The sequence below is a fragment of the Larus michahellis genome, chromosome 16 (assembly GCF_964199755.1).
Source record: "Larus michahellis chromosome 16, bLarMic1.1, whole genome shotgun sequence".
Taxonomy (NCBI): Eukaryota; Metazoa; Chordata; class Aves; order Charadriiformes; family Laridae; genus Larus; species Larus michahellis.
The window spans coordinates 5,134,336-5,149,876 of record NC_133911.1 but is presented as its reverse complement, the minus strand read 5'-3'; the positions used below and the strand labels follow the sequence as shown (position 1 = coordinate 5,149,876).

The following is a 15,541-nucleotide window of genomic DNA, read 5'->3' as shown; positions in this document are numbered from 1 at the left end:
AAACGTATGGGCCACTTAAGATAGCTCAGCATCACCAACAGCACCAGAAAGTATCATACACATGCCACAGCAATGTACCTGGACACCCAAGGGAGCTCTGGAGAGGATTTGGATGCTGAAGAGACATGGTATTGGTATTATAGAAATGCTCTGCTACATTAGCAGCCCAGGGAACCGACTGAAAGCACAGCAGTTTCCAATGCCCTTTCAACTGCATTCAGGGAAACTCGCATTTGTGAATCAGCACGATTGCAGCAAGAAAACATCTGACTGAAATGCTCCTGTCCTCCTCTTGCCAGGAGAATGACGCCTTATCCTGGGGCAACGGGATGAAATGCCCGTGCTCCTCCTCCCCTTCCCAGGACACACTGCACCTTCTCTTTCTGTGTCATGGAGGTGCCAGGTGAGATTTTCCTTTCGCCGAGGAGGAGGGGGCTGGTTGTGGACAGGAACACTTGGGGACCAGCTAAACTGGAGGCTGAGCCTTGGCACTGGGACTCCGTAATGCCTTCCGAGCCGGAGTCACGGCACAGCGCACTCCCCAAGTTCAACTGCATAATCCCAGCTCACAGATCTTGAATAGATTACAGTTAAAAATGCAGCTCTAAAAAGTCTATGTTATTAAGCAACTCCGTACTATGGTGATAGTATCTATGGAAATGCAACTCAGGGAGTAAATGCGGATCAGCAGAGACTTTCCTAAGGCCTGGCGACTGCAGGACACTGCATAGTATTGGGCAATTTCATCTTCTCACCTTAAAAGGGCTTTGGCTGTTCCCCTGTTTTGAGAAGTCCTGGCCTTGTTTGGATGACACACACAAAAAGAGAGTAAACATTTAAGACTGCTGGTTTCACACTACACAGAATTCAACATTGTCCTCTTTGTACAACCAGAACTTTAAAACTTCACTCACCAAGACGACAGGGAAAAACAAACAAACAAACCAACAACAACAGAATGACCATCATCTTTGAAAGAAATTAAGACACATTTTTGTTAAAAACTATTTTTTTTATAAATATAATTCTCTATTCATTACACAACATGAAAGGAATCACAAAACTTTACTCATGGAAAATAAGATTTTTACAACTCAATTTATAAAAGTTAAGTGAAAAATGAATTCCAGTGTTAGCATTCTGTAAAACATACAAATAATCATACCATTGAGTTCTAGGAATGCACTTGCCATTTAAAAAAAATTATTAAATCGGTATCAAGAATCACTTATGGGAGAAACAGACTGCAAGAAGTTATTCCATGGAGTTGCTTTTGCAAAGAAAGGTTAATACAAGCTCTCGAGACGGTGCACACCTATTAATAGCTTTCACAAAATAAAAATAGCACGGCTTCCTTGGCCTATAGCCCAGTGGATTTCTACCATTCTTCATCAGATTTGTCATTTGTTTAACCCTTCTTCCCATCCGCAGTCCCTCTCTTGCCTTTGTCACAAAATAAAATTTGTCACAAATTTTATATATTTAAAAATATTTGGTTTTCATTTGGCAAATGCTGACTATTAAAGTGTTTAACAGGAATTGTCTGTGTAAAAAGAAAATACAGTTCTAAAAAAAGCCAAACAAAACAACAAAACAAACCCCAAGCAACTCAGACAGCTATGTTCACTGAGGAAAACACGTGTAAGCTTTTAAGCTTTTACTGCATTTTAATAAAATCTAGGATGAATTTTGGGGGAACCCATTAGACCTCACAAATGAATCCTATTTTCAGCTGCAAAGAACAGCAGCTCTCTGGGAAAAAACCCACATGCTTATGTAAAAGTGCAAACAAACCTCTCTAAACCAGTGTTTATTTCACAAGGTGCCAGCCAAATATTAACAAGAAAGTGTGCAGAAATAAAACACCGATGCCACAGTCATCTGCAAAGTAGTAATAAATTCTGTCATTCATAACAATGTATTTATTCTCACATAGATCAGTTTTTCATCAAAGCTTGTTCCCTCACACCAAATACAAGAGAAGTGGAATGAAGTTAACATGGCTATTTTTGTTTAAAAATGAAAAATTATGTTTGAATTCATGGACGTACCAGACCTAAAACATCTTCCTCTGCAGAGCTGTTTCGGCCACTGTGGTATATTCTGGAGCCAGTGTTTGCTAGCACTCATCTACAAAGAGAATTGCTCCAGAAGAATTATTCCAGTTAAATCCTAGGCATACGCTCTTACTCCAGACCCCACCGTCAGCATATCCACTTGACAGGCAAGTCCTGCAGCAAGGAACCTGCAGTGCTCACCTTCCTCCTGCTCTTTGATGCTCCTCTCCTCCCCTGCGATTTATTTTCACCCTTTGGTGTTTGTGCTGGTAGTTAAGCCCGTAACCACAAAACAGGCAGGAGCAAATTTATTCACGAATGCCCGCAAAAGATGGGTAACCAGGCTGTCAAACCAGACCAGTTAAGGCACTTGTGTCTCTTCTGCCTGAGCTTTTGATAACACTGCATTATCACAACTCCCCTCCTTTCCCATGCAAGAGCCAAGGGATGCGCATCCGTGCGACTCAGTCAAATACAGTATGTAAAACGCAGCTTTTCTGGACCATCTGCAAGGTGGGGGAGGGCGTCTGCCAGAAATCACAGCCAGTCCCTGAGAATTTGGCCTTTTCCTGCTGCACATAGTTTCTGCCAGGTTATGTTCTCCCTGGCTCTGCTTGCCTAGGGACTGCTGGCGAGTGACAGGCTCTCCAGAGCTTGCTCAGCGCGCTTTTATCTGTGCAGTTAGCAGAGGACAACACGTCTGATTTCTGCATTAAGATAAGCATTATGCTGAAAGGCAACAACTCGGGAACGCAGGAGCACAGGCTGTAGAGACCTGCCCACCTTGCTCCATGTGCCATCAGACTGTAGCACCTCTTCGTACCTGGATTTGCATCTTCATCACCAGGATTCAGCAGATCCCCGCGCAGGGAAAGATCTGAAGCCAATGCCTGTCACCCAGCTCTCCAAACCAAAGTCTCCTTCCTTCCCTATAGGGCAGAATTTAAGGTACTTAAAGGGTCACTGGACTCCCAGGTCCAAGCCGTGGGATCCCAACTTTTCCCTTGTGAGGTGCCAGGGATGTGATGGGTGGCCCAGCCTGGCACAGCCCCATGCCAGCCCTGCTGAAAGAACAGCAGGGTTTCTTTCAGAAAGAACAACCCACTGCTGCTGCCTGAGGTGGGGGCGTCATCTCCTGCCAGCATTGGGCCCCCGCCAAGCCCTCAGGCCTCACCTCAGCCCCCCCACATCTCCACACACAGCTACTTCTCTGCAGAAACAGGGCCAGCATTCACAGGAAGGAGAGAGAAATCCTCTTGCAAGTGGCCTCTGCTCCTTTGCAGAATCCTCCCTGCTGGCAGCCCACATCCATGTCCCATCCTGGTGCCACGCCGGGTGAGTGGGTTTGTCTCTAGCCTCCCCATGGACCATCAGCCCAGATTCTCCCATCCTCTGCTGTCTCAATTTCCTTACCAAGAGCTGCACTCTGGTGTGCTGCGGTAACTTACCCATTAGAGAAGATAACGGAGCATTTGGGGGTATCACGAAAGCAGAGAGACACCTATTGCATGTGGCAGCATTCCAGGAAGGTGAAAATTAGGAAGGGGAGAGTGGCGTCTCTAGGTAGGACTAGATGCCTCCAACCATTCCTGTGAGCAACAGCACTATGCATTTCTATAGCCACTTAACATCGTCCTGTCACCAGAGATGCAATTTGCTAGTTCCGTGCGCCCAAGAGATGTGTACAGAGAAGATTTCCTCCCCTTAGAAGTCAGTGTCCTTGAGTTCAAACCCCATCCCCACCATCCACAAACACTGTGACTACCTTAATGTGTGCTGTAATGACTGGGACATTGATACTTTACAAAGCTGCCTCACACGTAAATTTTATAAGCCACTGAATGACACTGCAAGCTTCAATTCTGAGGACAGAGAAAAGTTCATTCCAGAGAATGAGACAGAGAAAGACGGTTAAAGAAAACATGTCTTTGCTAGCTAAATCCAAACAACTCTGAACACCAAGCTTTTCCCTCAATAATTATTGCACTGCAGGCAAGCAACAGCTCTGTGAACTGAGATATTCCTCACCCTGTCCCCATTATTCCAACAGCCTAGAAAGTGATGTGTCTTTCTTCTCCAGCCCCCATGGTATCAACTACCCACTTAATGAAAGCAGCAAATTACTGCTTATAAACTCAGCCTCCGCTGCTGGGCAATTTGCAAAGACTCGGGGCTGCAGTGAGCTCGCAAATCAGTGTCAGCGTTTAGGGGCCACATGGCACAAAAGCAAACGGGTGTCTGTGCTCCCAGGCTGGCTGACACCACGACGGGCTGCACATACGAGACTATAGACCCATGTGCACAGAACCACCATTTCACCGAGACAACAGCTCTGTCCCAGCCAGACTGAGCAGGGCAGAGGATGAACGTGTTATTTCCTGAACGTTTTATAGCCTGAGAATTAAAAAAAAAAATTAAAAAAATCAGCAGGTACTTAATTTAAGAAGTCTCCCATAGTGCCTGTGAGGTAGTTAAATGCTAGTAACCACAAAGGCCTGGCAGGGAAAGGCACTTCAAGGTGAGGTAATTTGTCCGAAGTCACAGTCAGAGCCCCTAGCAGAGCCAGAAATGCTGCACTGGGCTCTTGGCTCCTACTCAGCTCTGGACACTGAGCCGAGCTCCTTTCCAGGCTCAAATGTCAGAGGCACTGCAGGCCACAGATTTCCCAGAAGGTTAGAGGAGTCTGTCAGAGATGAAGCTGCTGCTGGCAACAGAAAAACACGGACATTGTGTAGGAAAATCCAGGCTGTCAGGGCCACGCAGACAAGGGAGGAGGGACACCGGGAAGACATCACCCAAGCAGAGCTTCATAATCCACATACCACACCAGCTGGCCGGAGCTAGGGCTGACACCCGAGATAGGCCATTTCCTTGGCTCGTGGCCCACTCTGCTGAGCAGGGTGGTGATGTCGTGCTTGCCCTTCCCCAAAACCAGGACAAACACCTGCCTGGCCTTGTTGATGAGGGGTAGGCTAAGGCTCATCCTTTGGTGAGGTTTGACAGGGCTTTCAGTCAGCACCACAGTCTGAGCCCCTTCCAAGCCGTTTTCAGACCGGGGGAAGAGCGAGGCAGTGTGCCCATCAGTGCCCACCCCCAGCAGCACCAGGTCAAAGCTGGCATTGGCCACCAGGGCCATGATCTCCTTGGCATACAGCTCTGTGCCTGCATCCTCTTCCACGCAGAGCCGCTGGTTCAGGTGCACAGGCATGGGGTGGACGTTGAAGTAGGGCACCCTGACATTCTGGAGGAGGTGGTTGTGCAAGCTGAAGAAGTTGGACTCCGTGTCAGTGAGAGGGACACAGCGTTCATCTACCAGCCAGATGTGGGTGTGCTTCCATGGGAAGGCATAATGGTGTCTTGCTAGCCGCTGGAATAGGACCACTGGGCTTGAGCCACCTGAGAGGGCCAGGTGGAACTGCCCAGACTGTGCCACAGTCCTGCTTGCTGTCTTCTCAATGTCAGAAGCCAGATGGGAAATCAGCTCCTCAGACCATGCTGAGACCAGGGGACTTTGCCGAAATTTGGACTGGATCGTCCTGTAATCACTTGGCATCAGTCTGTTGGGGTTCAGCAGTTCCACTGGCTCTGCCAGTGTGAATGCCACTTCCCCGCTCACCATCTCAAAGTCTAAGAGGTGCTGGTTCTCCACACCCCCAGGGTAGAGGCGCAGGGGCTGGTGGGAAATGCTTTCCAGCAGGGGTGTCCAGAATCCCCAAGAGGCCAGCAGGTTCTCAGTGGTAATGAAGAAGTCCTTCCTGGCATGGTAGATGTTGGAGATGAGGACAGAATACGCATCCCTCTCTTTCACAGGGCTGTACACATAGTAATCAGACAATGGTTGTCCAAAAATGTGCAGGTCTGACTGACCCGCTGCTTCTCTCCAAGTGCCTTCTGGCATGACAGGCCTGAAAAGGTTCCTGCTCACAAGCACCGCAGGCATGTTGAGCACGCCGTGCCCAATGTAGAAGATGATCTGCTTGGCTTTACATTGGCTGTGCTCTGCATCCCTCAAAGTCTCGCTCTGAGTGCAGTAGGCCCGGTTCTTGAAGAGAACACGGACATAACCTACCCGTTCATCCAGAGCTTTCCCAGAAGTGAGCAGGAAAGGGACCCCTTCCCAACGCAGGCTGTCACTGTGAATCAGCACACCTGAAAGGACAGTGATCTCAGCTACCAAATTAAACCTGAACTGCCAGCAGATTTGAGGGGATCTCTATCACCCACCCATCATTCTCCTTCCTTAGCACCCAGAAATCTTGGCATCCACCGTATCTCTTGCTCCACATTCAGCCCTTTTGTGACATCACTGGACTAACTGCTCTCCTGCTACCCTGCTGTACTTCCTCCCGGGTATCTTACTCCATTAGCCTGCTTTCATCTTGCAGGAAAACCGTTTCTGAGCATAAATATCATTCATACAAAATCTTTAATGTACAGAAGACACAGCATGACCTAGATGGCCTTGTGGTCTACTAATCACAGAGAACTGCCAATGCTTTACCCCTCAGATGCAGAGAACAACTCGACTTTACGAAGAGGCAAAGGAGTTTACAGGCTACTTCTAAAAATAACACAAAGATCTTATCAAGAATAATGGGACTTAGCTCTTATGCAATGCTTCCCATTCACTGGATCATTAGTTAACTAACATGACAACAGTATTATCTTGTTACAGCTCCCAGTTGCCATGCGGGTGGATGCCTGGAGACACCCCTGTGTCAGCAGTGAGACCCAGGGTCATGGAGCTGGTATCAGCATGCAAGGACTCACGTCTCCTGCTCTCCTCACCTCTAGACTACTACTCCCCTCTCCAAGGCCCAGACCAAACTCTCACCTGCAAAGGTTGGTGTTGTGCTGATGTAGTCTTGTGGCTTCTGCAGTTCCTCCTGTACTTGGCTGGCATATGCCTGATACTGACCCAACACAGCACTGTTTTTCTCCAGGCCCCGCAAGGACTGGAAGGCCTGCAGCTTGCTCTGCAAAACCTCTTCAGCCCTGCTCACGTTGGCTGGGAGCTCCATGGTCAGGAACATCAGGGCCTCTGTGAGGTGGTTCTGCAGCACGTCCCGGATGACTCCATACTGCTCGTAGAAGCTGGTGCGGCCTGAGGACAAAGAAGAGGTAAGGTGTTAGTGAACTGATGTGTTTTTTCTCACAGCCTTGTCCTCTGCATGTATAACGTGTGTGCCGAGGAGAACAAAGAGCACAAGCCCTAATTGATTTGCACCAAGCTCCTCTTCTCCTGGCCCAACAGTTAACTTGAAGCTATCAAGCTCAGAGAAGTTGTGGATGTCCCATCGCTGGACATGTTCAGGGTCTGGCTGGACAGGGCTTTGAGCAACCTGACCTAGTGAAAGATGTCTCTGCCCATGGCAGGGGGGTTGGACTAGATCTTCAAAGGTCCATTTCAACCCAAACCACTCTATGATTCTATGATTCGAAGTTTTTCCCCTCCCTCCAGAGGGGCTTCCAAAGCGTCTCTGCTACTAAAATAAAGATAAAAGGTTCCCACGGGACTGCTCATCCTTCACAGAGAGAGACATAATCCTCCTTTTGGGTGCTTACAGGGCCTAAACCCAGCAGGAATAATGCTCTTGCCTGATACTTCCCAAGTGCACAGAGCAGAAGGCAGCTTTGCTTTCTTGGACTGCTGGTGCTTTCAGAAGCTGTGGCCAGTGACCGGCAGCAATATCCAGCTCAAACCTCCCACGTACAGCACGATGCAGAGCCCCTGGATAACCCTCACCCTAACACTCCTGTCCCACAGGTCACAGCACCTGGGCCTGGGCCTCCACATAATGTGTGTTTCTACCCAAAAGCTTTGACAGGGTAGCTGGAAAGGGGGTCCAGCAGGGACCCCAGCAGCTCTATAGCTACACACCAGGTCCCCAGAACAGCTGAAGCTGGGCCATGGCAATGAGCACTGCCTTCACTGCCTCTTTTCCCCTGGTTTTCATGTCCTCAGACGGGTCTGTCTGAGCCATGCCCTTGAGAGACAAATTTCATGCACAAATCCCTGCTTCTCATTCCCTGCCTGACTTCTCATGGAGGTGGCAACAGGGGAGAAGGACAATGCACTTATAAAGTGACTCAAACAGCTGCCTTTCTGTGGTCCCTCAGCAGCAGGCTACATCACAGCCACAGGCTTCCCCTATTGATTGATACATTTATCTCCCTTGCTCTAATCCAAAGGCACATTCATTAATGTAATCAATGCTGCAGACTTGCTGGGAGCCAGGCTGCCAGCTGAAGCTGCACGGGGGGGAGAAAAAAAAAGACATCAAATGAAAAATTGCAAAGTTGTTTAGAGCTGGGAGGGTGCAGCTGGGGCTACACACAGACAACACTCTTCTCCCTAAATCTCTCTGCAGTGCATCCCCCTCCCACAAATAGGCCCAGGTGAGGTCTGGGCTGCCAAACCAAAGATTAACTCTGAGTTTGATAAAGTTGCATTAATTGAGTTAGTGATGGCTGAGGAAGGAAGGGAGGGAGGGAGGGAGATAGAAGAGGAGGTAAAGCGAGGGGAGAAGCAATCCTGATGTTGCAGAACTGAGGGCGCCTGACATCCCAAGAAGTGCTGCGGGTGGCAGTCCAGCCCAGAGTGCTTTATGCTGAGCACTGCAGAGCGGCTGCTGCAGCATTGCAGGGAGGGATTGCAGCCGTGTCCTTCAGCAGGAGTCCCATGCTAGCAGCTCCAGGCTTGGATTTTCTCTCTGCAATGCTCTTTCTTACTACAGAGAGGAAGGGAAAGAAATAGGCAGAGAAACACAGATTGACACAGACTAGCTGATATGAGTAACATCCAGGCAAAAGACGCAAAAGCATCTTCCAAAGAATAGCGCAAATGTATAATCAGTGTGAGCTTGGTAGCTAACAGGACAGGAATACAAAAGGGTGGTTGTTACAACAATCAGGTTATTGCAGCACTGAAGTGGCCTTAGATTGCACCGGTTCCAAATCCAGCACCTTTTACCAAGATTTGGGATAGAAAGCAAGGTGCAATGCCCCCAAAGCTCTGCAGCACAAAAAGGTGGGGGATTCCACCTCTGCCCCCGGCTGAACTGCAATGGGAATCTTTCCTTGGAAGCAGCAACACTACCTGGAAGTGAGTCAGTCCCTAGCATAAGAAGTGTAAGACAGTCCCTCTCAGCTTTTTTGTTTCTGCACCAGCAGTACCTCAAAGCCCACTTTCACACAATTAATGAACCCGCCAGTTCTTCTCACTCATCCACCCTGGCTCTGCACGCTCGCCTCACCAACCTTCAGCATCCACAGTCTCTTTCAAGACAATCTCTACTCTTTCCACATGATGACGGTTCCAAATTGGATCCAGAAACTGTCGGTTCTGATCTCGAAAAGGCAGGATGTGGGCTACAGCCTGTGAAGGGAAAAACCAAAGACCCAATAAAAACCTCACCAGATTTCCACAGCATCTCTGCCTCGCTGCCTCACCCAGCACCGGGATGTAGCCAGCTCGAGACATGCCACACAGCAGAGAGCAGAATGGCTCCGAGAAGAAAAAAATCAGCAAGAGAGCCCGCAGTGATGCACAATGAGGTCTCCAATGAGCAGACATTAAAGGTCTTTCTGAGGCATTTTGAGGTTTCACATGAAAAAGACTGAACTACAAACTGCAAGGCACTCAGTTCATATCTGTCAAAGGACAAAGGGCTGAGTCAGACTGTCCTGGGACTTATGTACAGTTCCAAATGCTGAAATACATTAGATCAGATGCTTACACGACTAAAGCCACCTGCTCTTTTTGTGAGAAGAAAAAAAAAGAGAAGAAATCCACCCCCTCTAAGTAGAGCTGCTCTCCTTGCAGCTGAACATGCAACCTTTTGAGTAAAGTCTGGCCACAGTGCCATGGCTGGAACACGCTCCTTTCAAAATATGGCATCATGTTCCTCTGAAAAAAGGATGACATGTCCTTGAACACGTTCCCTCTGGGACAATGCAGTTACACATCCTGCAGCAGGCAGTCCTCCATGCCCCGAGTGGAGCACAGCACAGGAAGAAACCTTCTGCTAAGCATCCCGCAAAACTAACATCCCATCACCTCCATATCGTATCAAATTGAAAACTGCTTCCAGAAGCCATGGCTAAGCAGAGAGGCCTGTGTGTAATGAGATGGGAGAAGTCAGAGAGGGAAGAGGCGTTGCTTATTCAGCGAAATCAAAGCTCTGACCTTGGTGAAAGACCAGATGGATTCTGCATCTCTCTTTCATGCACACACACAGTTCACCCCCACACCCTGGCTTCCCTCTGGAGCCTCATCACTCCAAGAGAAAGTCCTGCTTTGGCCTGCACGTTTCCTCTGCTCTGTAAGAGGATGGACGGCAGCACAGTACAGGACAAGAATAACAGGACAGGACTCCATAAGCAAATGGAGTCTCAGGAGCACACTCAGCGGCTCTGCCTGAATTTGAGATGTCGAGCTGACACCCAACACTCTCCCAGCCACTACATCCTTCAACCTGGCATAGGGCTGCGCATTGCGAGCTGCTCACCTGTTTACCAAGGTAATGGTCTACCCGGTACATCTCCTCTTCTTTGAAGAAGCTTGTCAGCTCTGCGGCCAGCTGCTGGGCTGACTCCAGGTCATGGCCAAAAGGTTTCTCCAGCACCACACGTAGCCAGGCTCCTGGCGGTGGTCTGCAGCTGCTGTTGATGTGGCGGGCAATCTCTGTGTAGGCAAATGGCGGTACTGAGAAGTAGAAGATCCTTCCAGCCTCCTTCAGCCCCTCCTGGCGAAGCAGTGTCTCAATCTCTCTGTTCAGCACAGTGTAGTTTTCGGCAGTCTTCAGCTGGTGGTATTGGCTCAGCTTCAGGAATTGGTCCTTAAGCACAGCACATCTGTTGGGAGATTCATCTGGGGGACAGGCCAGCTTCTTCAGCACATCAAACATCAGCCTCTGCCCTGGCTCCAGAGCTGTCAGTGCAGCCCCATGGAAAGTGAAGCTGTGGCCGCTGCTCACTTGGTCCATGTAGAGCTGGAAGAGACCCTGCCACAAATACTTCTTGGCCAAATCACCTGTGGCTCCCAGCAAGACCACTGAGATGTGGCCTTGGGACACCTCAGCCAGTGATGGCAAGGCTCCCATGAACAACACTGTACACAGGACTCTTTGCAGCATCTTGGGAGAGAAGAGGTAGACTCAGGAACACTAGAGGACAAGATTAAAAAAGAGAATGTCAATCCATGTTATAACGCTGCAAAACACAACGCGAGGTACCTGCTTTCCCATGACTGAAGAGCCAGGGACTTCTGCCTGGATCCTCCACCCAACAGTCTCTCCTCCCCTCCATGATTTGAATCATGGCAGTGACTGGGGCTCTTGAAAAGACTGCAGCCTCCTTACACAAACCAGGCAGAGGACAGCGTGTGCCTGAGGTCTTTCAGTAGCGTAAGCATTGTTCTCACAGCTGAGTTAATGAGGGGGTGTCAATGCCTTTAGACTGTGAAACTGTAATCCATTTTAATACAAGTTTCAGAGCTGGCTACGCACGTGCCTGCAAATTAAGTATTGCTTTCAACAACCTCGTTTGGGACTTTGCTCAAATGGTATTATGCTGCCTTGGCATTGCTTCATGTCAATATTGTCAGAGCAGCTCAGGGACAAGCACGACCACTGCCAGTTCCAGGACACAGGCTCTTCTTTAACAGACTGCACTTCAGCGACTTGTGCACCACCACTCTCCTGAACGGAGCTGAACTAAGTTCTAATGAGCTACTGGGAGACAAATGGTCTGATAAAACAACTCAGGGGAAGAAGTTTAGTCCTTAAAACTGAGTCTAGACACGAGCTGCCTCATGATGGTTGTGTACGCGGCCAGGAGACAACGTGGGGTTTGTGTTCTGCCTACTGCAACTTTCCATCACTGAAGAGCCCATGTCAGCACCCGTCCTGGCCTTCTCCACTCAGTACCCATTCAAACCACTGCAGCCAGGAACAGCTGGTCTCCCTGACCAAAAAGGTCCTTGGCTCATTCTTATTTATTCTCGTGTCTCTAATCCAAAATAAAGTTGTTTTTAAGAGAAATGACACATTTAGTTTTTACACCTAGAATCACAGCAATGACTTTACATCTCAAGAGAGATAATCCAGAACAACTGAATAAATCATTGTGCTGTTCTTGTTACATCAAATATTATTTCCGAAGCTCTTACACTGGCTATCTCATTCTCTTAATTTCATTTTCTGAAGCTGTGTTTAGTTGGAGCGTAGCCTTCACAGCACGCAAGACAATTAAATTCTTTAACAACTTTTGGTTGTGGTCAATACATTTACAGCTTTTAATTTTACCTGCCATTTTTTGACAGTAAGAGGAAAAAGTACCTGACTTTTTTATACTGGTGCAGTTGCAGTCTTACTAGGCTTCGCACTGGCATGATTACACCATTTTAAAATAGCAGTTTCATGACCATACGACTTCTGAATATCTCTCCCTATTTGCAGCTTGAACTGGTCTTTATAATAATCTCATGTTTCTCTCCCCAGCAGACTCACCTGGGTAATACAGAAGCTTTACAGAGAATGCAGTGGCAAAAGTAGCTGGAAATTTGTTGTCTTCACAGCCCCTCCTGAGCGCAGATCTCTCTCCTCCTGTGCCTGCGTGTACAGCAGACTCTCTGATCAACGGTCAGGTGAGCAAGCAAGATAAGGCAGGTTGTTCCCTTTCTGATAAATGAGGGAAAAGACCCAATTACAACAGAGAAAAAACAAACACGCCTGCTGCCAGCAATGTCCCAGCACATCCCAGCTCTCAGCCCATACATGTTGGCTGTGCTAAACCTTTTGGTTGCCATTTGCGAGCAGGCAAAATGCAGGTGTGTGGCAACTCCTGCTCCCAGAGCATCTTCCTAACACCTCTGCTTTGCACCTGAGCTCAGGTCGATGCTGCAGGTCTCCAACTGAGACCGTAGCGAGCCTCCCCGGGAGCAGTCCCCCACTCCAACTCACAGAAGAAAGCATGTCCCAAGATTCCAACCCTGACGCAGTGAGAAGGGGACAAGTTTTAGCGAGCCCCCCTAGGACAGCAGGATGGCACGTGTGTGATGCTGCTGTGCCTTGTGGACACCCAGGCTTCCCTCTCAAAGGTCAGTTTACGCAGAGGGTCCTTGGCTTTTCCTTCCCTGCATGGAAATCCCACAGCAACTGAGCATCAGTCAGCCAGCCACACCTGCAGCCTGCTCTGCCCTGCCATCATGCAAGGAGACAGCCTCTATGTCCCCCACAGGGCACATCGCTCCCTCAAGAAATGGTCCAGTACCCATTGCTCTTCTCCAGAGACCTTCAACAAGGTATACTGTAGTCTGTAAGTCTAACTCATATCATCTCTCCCCAGCCTTCTGTTGTGACTGCCTCCCCTCCCTCCCTTCTTGCTGTGTTACTTAAGCTCCAGCAAATACCACTGGCAATTGCAGAGGGGCAGAAACGTGGCTCCTAAGATTTTGCCTGCAGTACAAATAATTATTTTTTGCAGAGGTTTGGTTTTCCTTGCCTCATTATGGGATTATAATGCAGATGACAGTGTTTCTCAGTGCAATAAAGTAGTATTTATGTTGGCTTGAGCAACCTTTGCTCCAGGAACTTAGTGAAGTCTGACATCTGCCCATTGCACCTTGGCAGGCTGCAGTTATGGCAGTGCTGAACAGAGACCGCAGCTGAAGAGCCGGTACCTACTACGGAACGGGAAGGGTTTGGGTGGGTGATTCTCTTCCACGTACCCAAGGAAATGAGTGAATTAGCCAAGTAGTTTCTTGGCAGAATCAGCTACACAGTCACATGTATCTCCAAGCCAACTGGAAACCAGTTTCACAACACTCCCAGTTGCAAAATATTGTGCTACACTGCTCAGAATAAGCACAGTAAAGCCAGGGATGTTTGTTTACCGCTTTCGTATCAGATACTCAGCGCTGTTCACATTAAAAACTAACACTCTAAAAATTCCCCAGCCAGACTGAACAAAGTCAGGATTCAGGAAAAGAATCCTGGGCCCGATCCATTTAAAACACTGTAAAAACTTAATCCAGCAGTAAGACTGCGCATTCCTCTGCACGGGCACTGGAGTTCCAGTTTGCCAGGAGCCCATTTCAGGTCTTGTAAGTTCCCCTGCGGTATAGGAGAGATGAAAAAAAAATAATTTGTTTTTTGTTACTGTTGCATCCTCACTGAAAAATAATTAACAGATGCATGGCCAAACGCAGCATGGCTGGGGCTCCTACAAGGTAACACACGAAGGGGTTACCGAGACTCTTTGAGAATCAGGAAAAATATATTGGCCTTCTGCATATGCAAACATTAGAGCAGGAACGACCTCACCATCAGCTCCTGGAAAGGTCAGAGGTTTCATGTGGACACTCACGTTAAAAACCAGCTGAGAGATGCGTGAACTAGTGAGTGGCCTTTCCCGCGAAGCGCCCAGCGCAGCAGTGATGTGCAGCCTCGCTCCTTAAAGCGAGTAAGCTCCGGCCCCAGCACGGTGACAGCAGCTCGGTTTCCGACGCCCTGGAGAAGCGGGAGGACACGGTTACAGCCAGAAAAACGCCCACGGTGCTGGGCACCCCCTCGGCCGCCCGCGCCCCCGGGCTCCGCGTACCCCGCGGTGACAGCCAGCCTGCGCCGGGGGGGGACCCCGACCTCGTCAGCCACCGTCCCCAGGCTGTCCCCTGCCGTCCGCTCCCGCTTCCCGAGCCCTGGGGATGCCGAGCGGCCCCGGTGAGCATCCCCCGCCGCGGACGCAGGTGGGCGAGCGGCCACGCCGAGAGCCCGGCGGCGGGGGTGGGAAGCGGGGAAAGCGCTGCACAGCAACGCCATGTACGCCGAGGCAGAAGGCCGCCCTTTGCCGGCCGCCACACGCAGCCGCGGCGAGGGGAAGCCCCGTTAAGAGCCGCCTCCATCGCCCGCCCCCCCCCGGTCCGTCCCCGCCGCCCCCCACTCACCTCCCTCCCACCCGCCACTGGGGCGGCGGCGGCGGCGGCGGCGGCTGCGGGCGGGCCCGGCACAGCGCCCCGCCCGCCCGAGCGCTCCGCCCACTGCCGAGAGACTCTGCGGTTCGCGTCGGCTCTCGCCGGGTAGCGGCGATCGGGAGGGTTGAAAATCGCAGGGCTAAGGCGGGGTCTGGGGACGCAGGCCCTTCTACTTGTGGGGCAAGCCAGCCTTGCCCAGCCCCAGCTCAGCACCGGCGCGGTGACTGTGCCCTGGGCACCGAGGCTTGCACCCTTTCGACACCTGGGGGTTGCATCATGCATGTCCACGTGGGTGGGCATATGGTGCCTTCACTTGTAGCGCGTTTGGGCTGGAGAGGTTCATAATGCACCACGGGACCAAAACCTCTACTGAGGCCAGGAGTTTCAGGAACCAAAAGAAAAATTCTTTATTTTCCCTGGTTGCATTGGCTAGTCTAATTTTTATACACACACACACACACATATATATATATGTATATATATAGGGGTTGTTGTGGTGATGATGGTATAT

General features: G+C 49.7%; 1 protein-coding gene across 3 annotated transcripts; it reads right to left on the bottom strand.

Moving 5' to 3' along the window:
* Nucleotides 1-1,079: 1,079 nt before the first annotated feature.
* H6PD (hexose-6-phosphate dehydrogenase/glucose 1-dehydrogenase) lies at nt 1,080-14,948 on the bottom strand. 3 transcript variants are annotated; one of them, XM_074560496.1, is made up of 7 exons: nt 14,661-14,948; nt 14,427-14,569; nt 12,569-12,739; nt 10,568-11,224; nt 9,318-9,435; nt 6,892-7,161; nt 1,080-6,206 (listed from the first exon to the last, which is right to left on the bottom strand). In XM_074560496.1, exons 4-7 carry the CDS (start codon nt 11,192-11,194, stop codon nt 4,849-4,851), a joined length of 2,373 nt encoding a protein of 790 aa, XP_074416597.1. In that variant the 5' UTR covers nt 11,195-11,224; nt 12,569-12,739; nt 14,427-14,569; nt 14,661-14,948; the 3' UTR covers nt 1,080-4,848. The 3 variants fall into 3 exon arrangements, with proteins under 3 accessions (XP_074416597.1, XP_074416598.1, XP_074416599.1); XM_074560497.1 differs by having other exon boundaries at nt 14,702-14,948; XM_074560498.1 differs by lacking the exons at nt 14,427-14,569; nt 14,661-14,948 and having other exon boundaries at nt 12,569-13,365.
* Between the last annotated feature and the right edge of the window lie 593 nt (nt 14,949-15,541).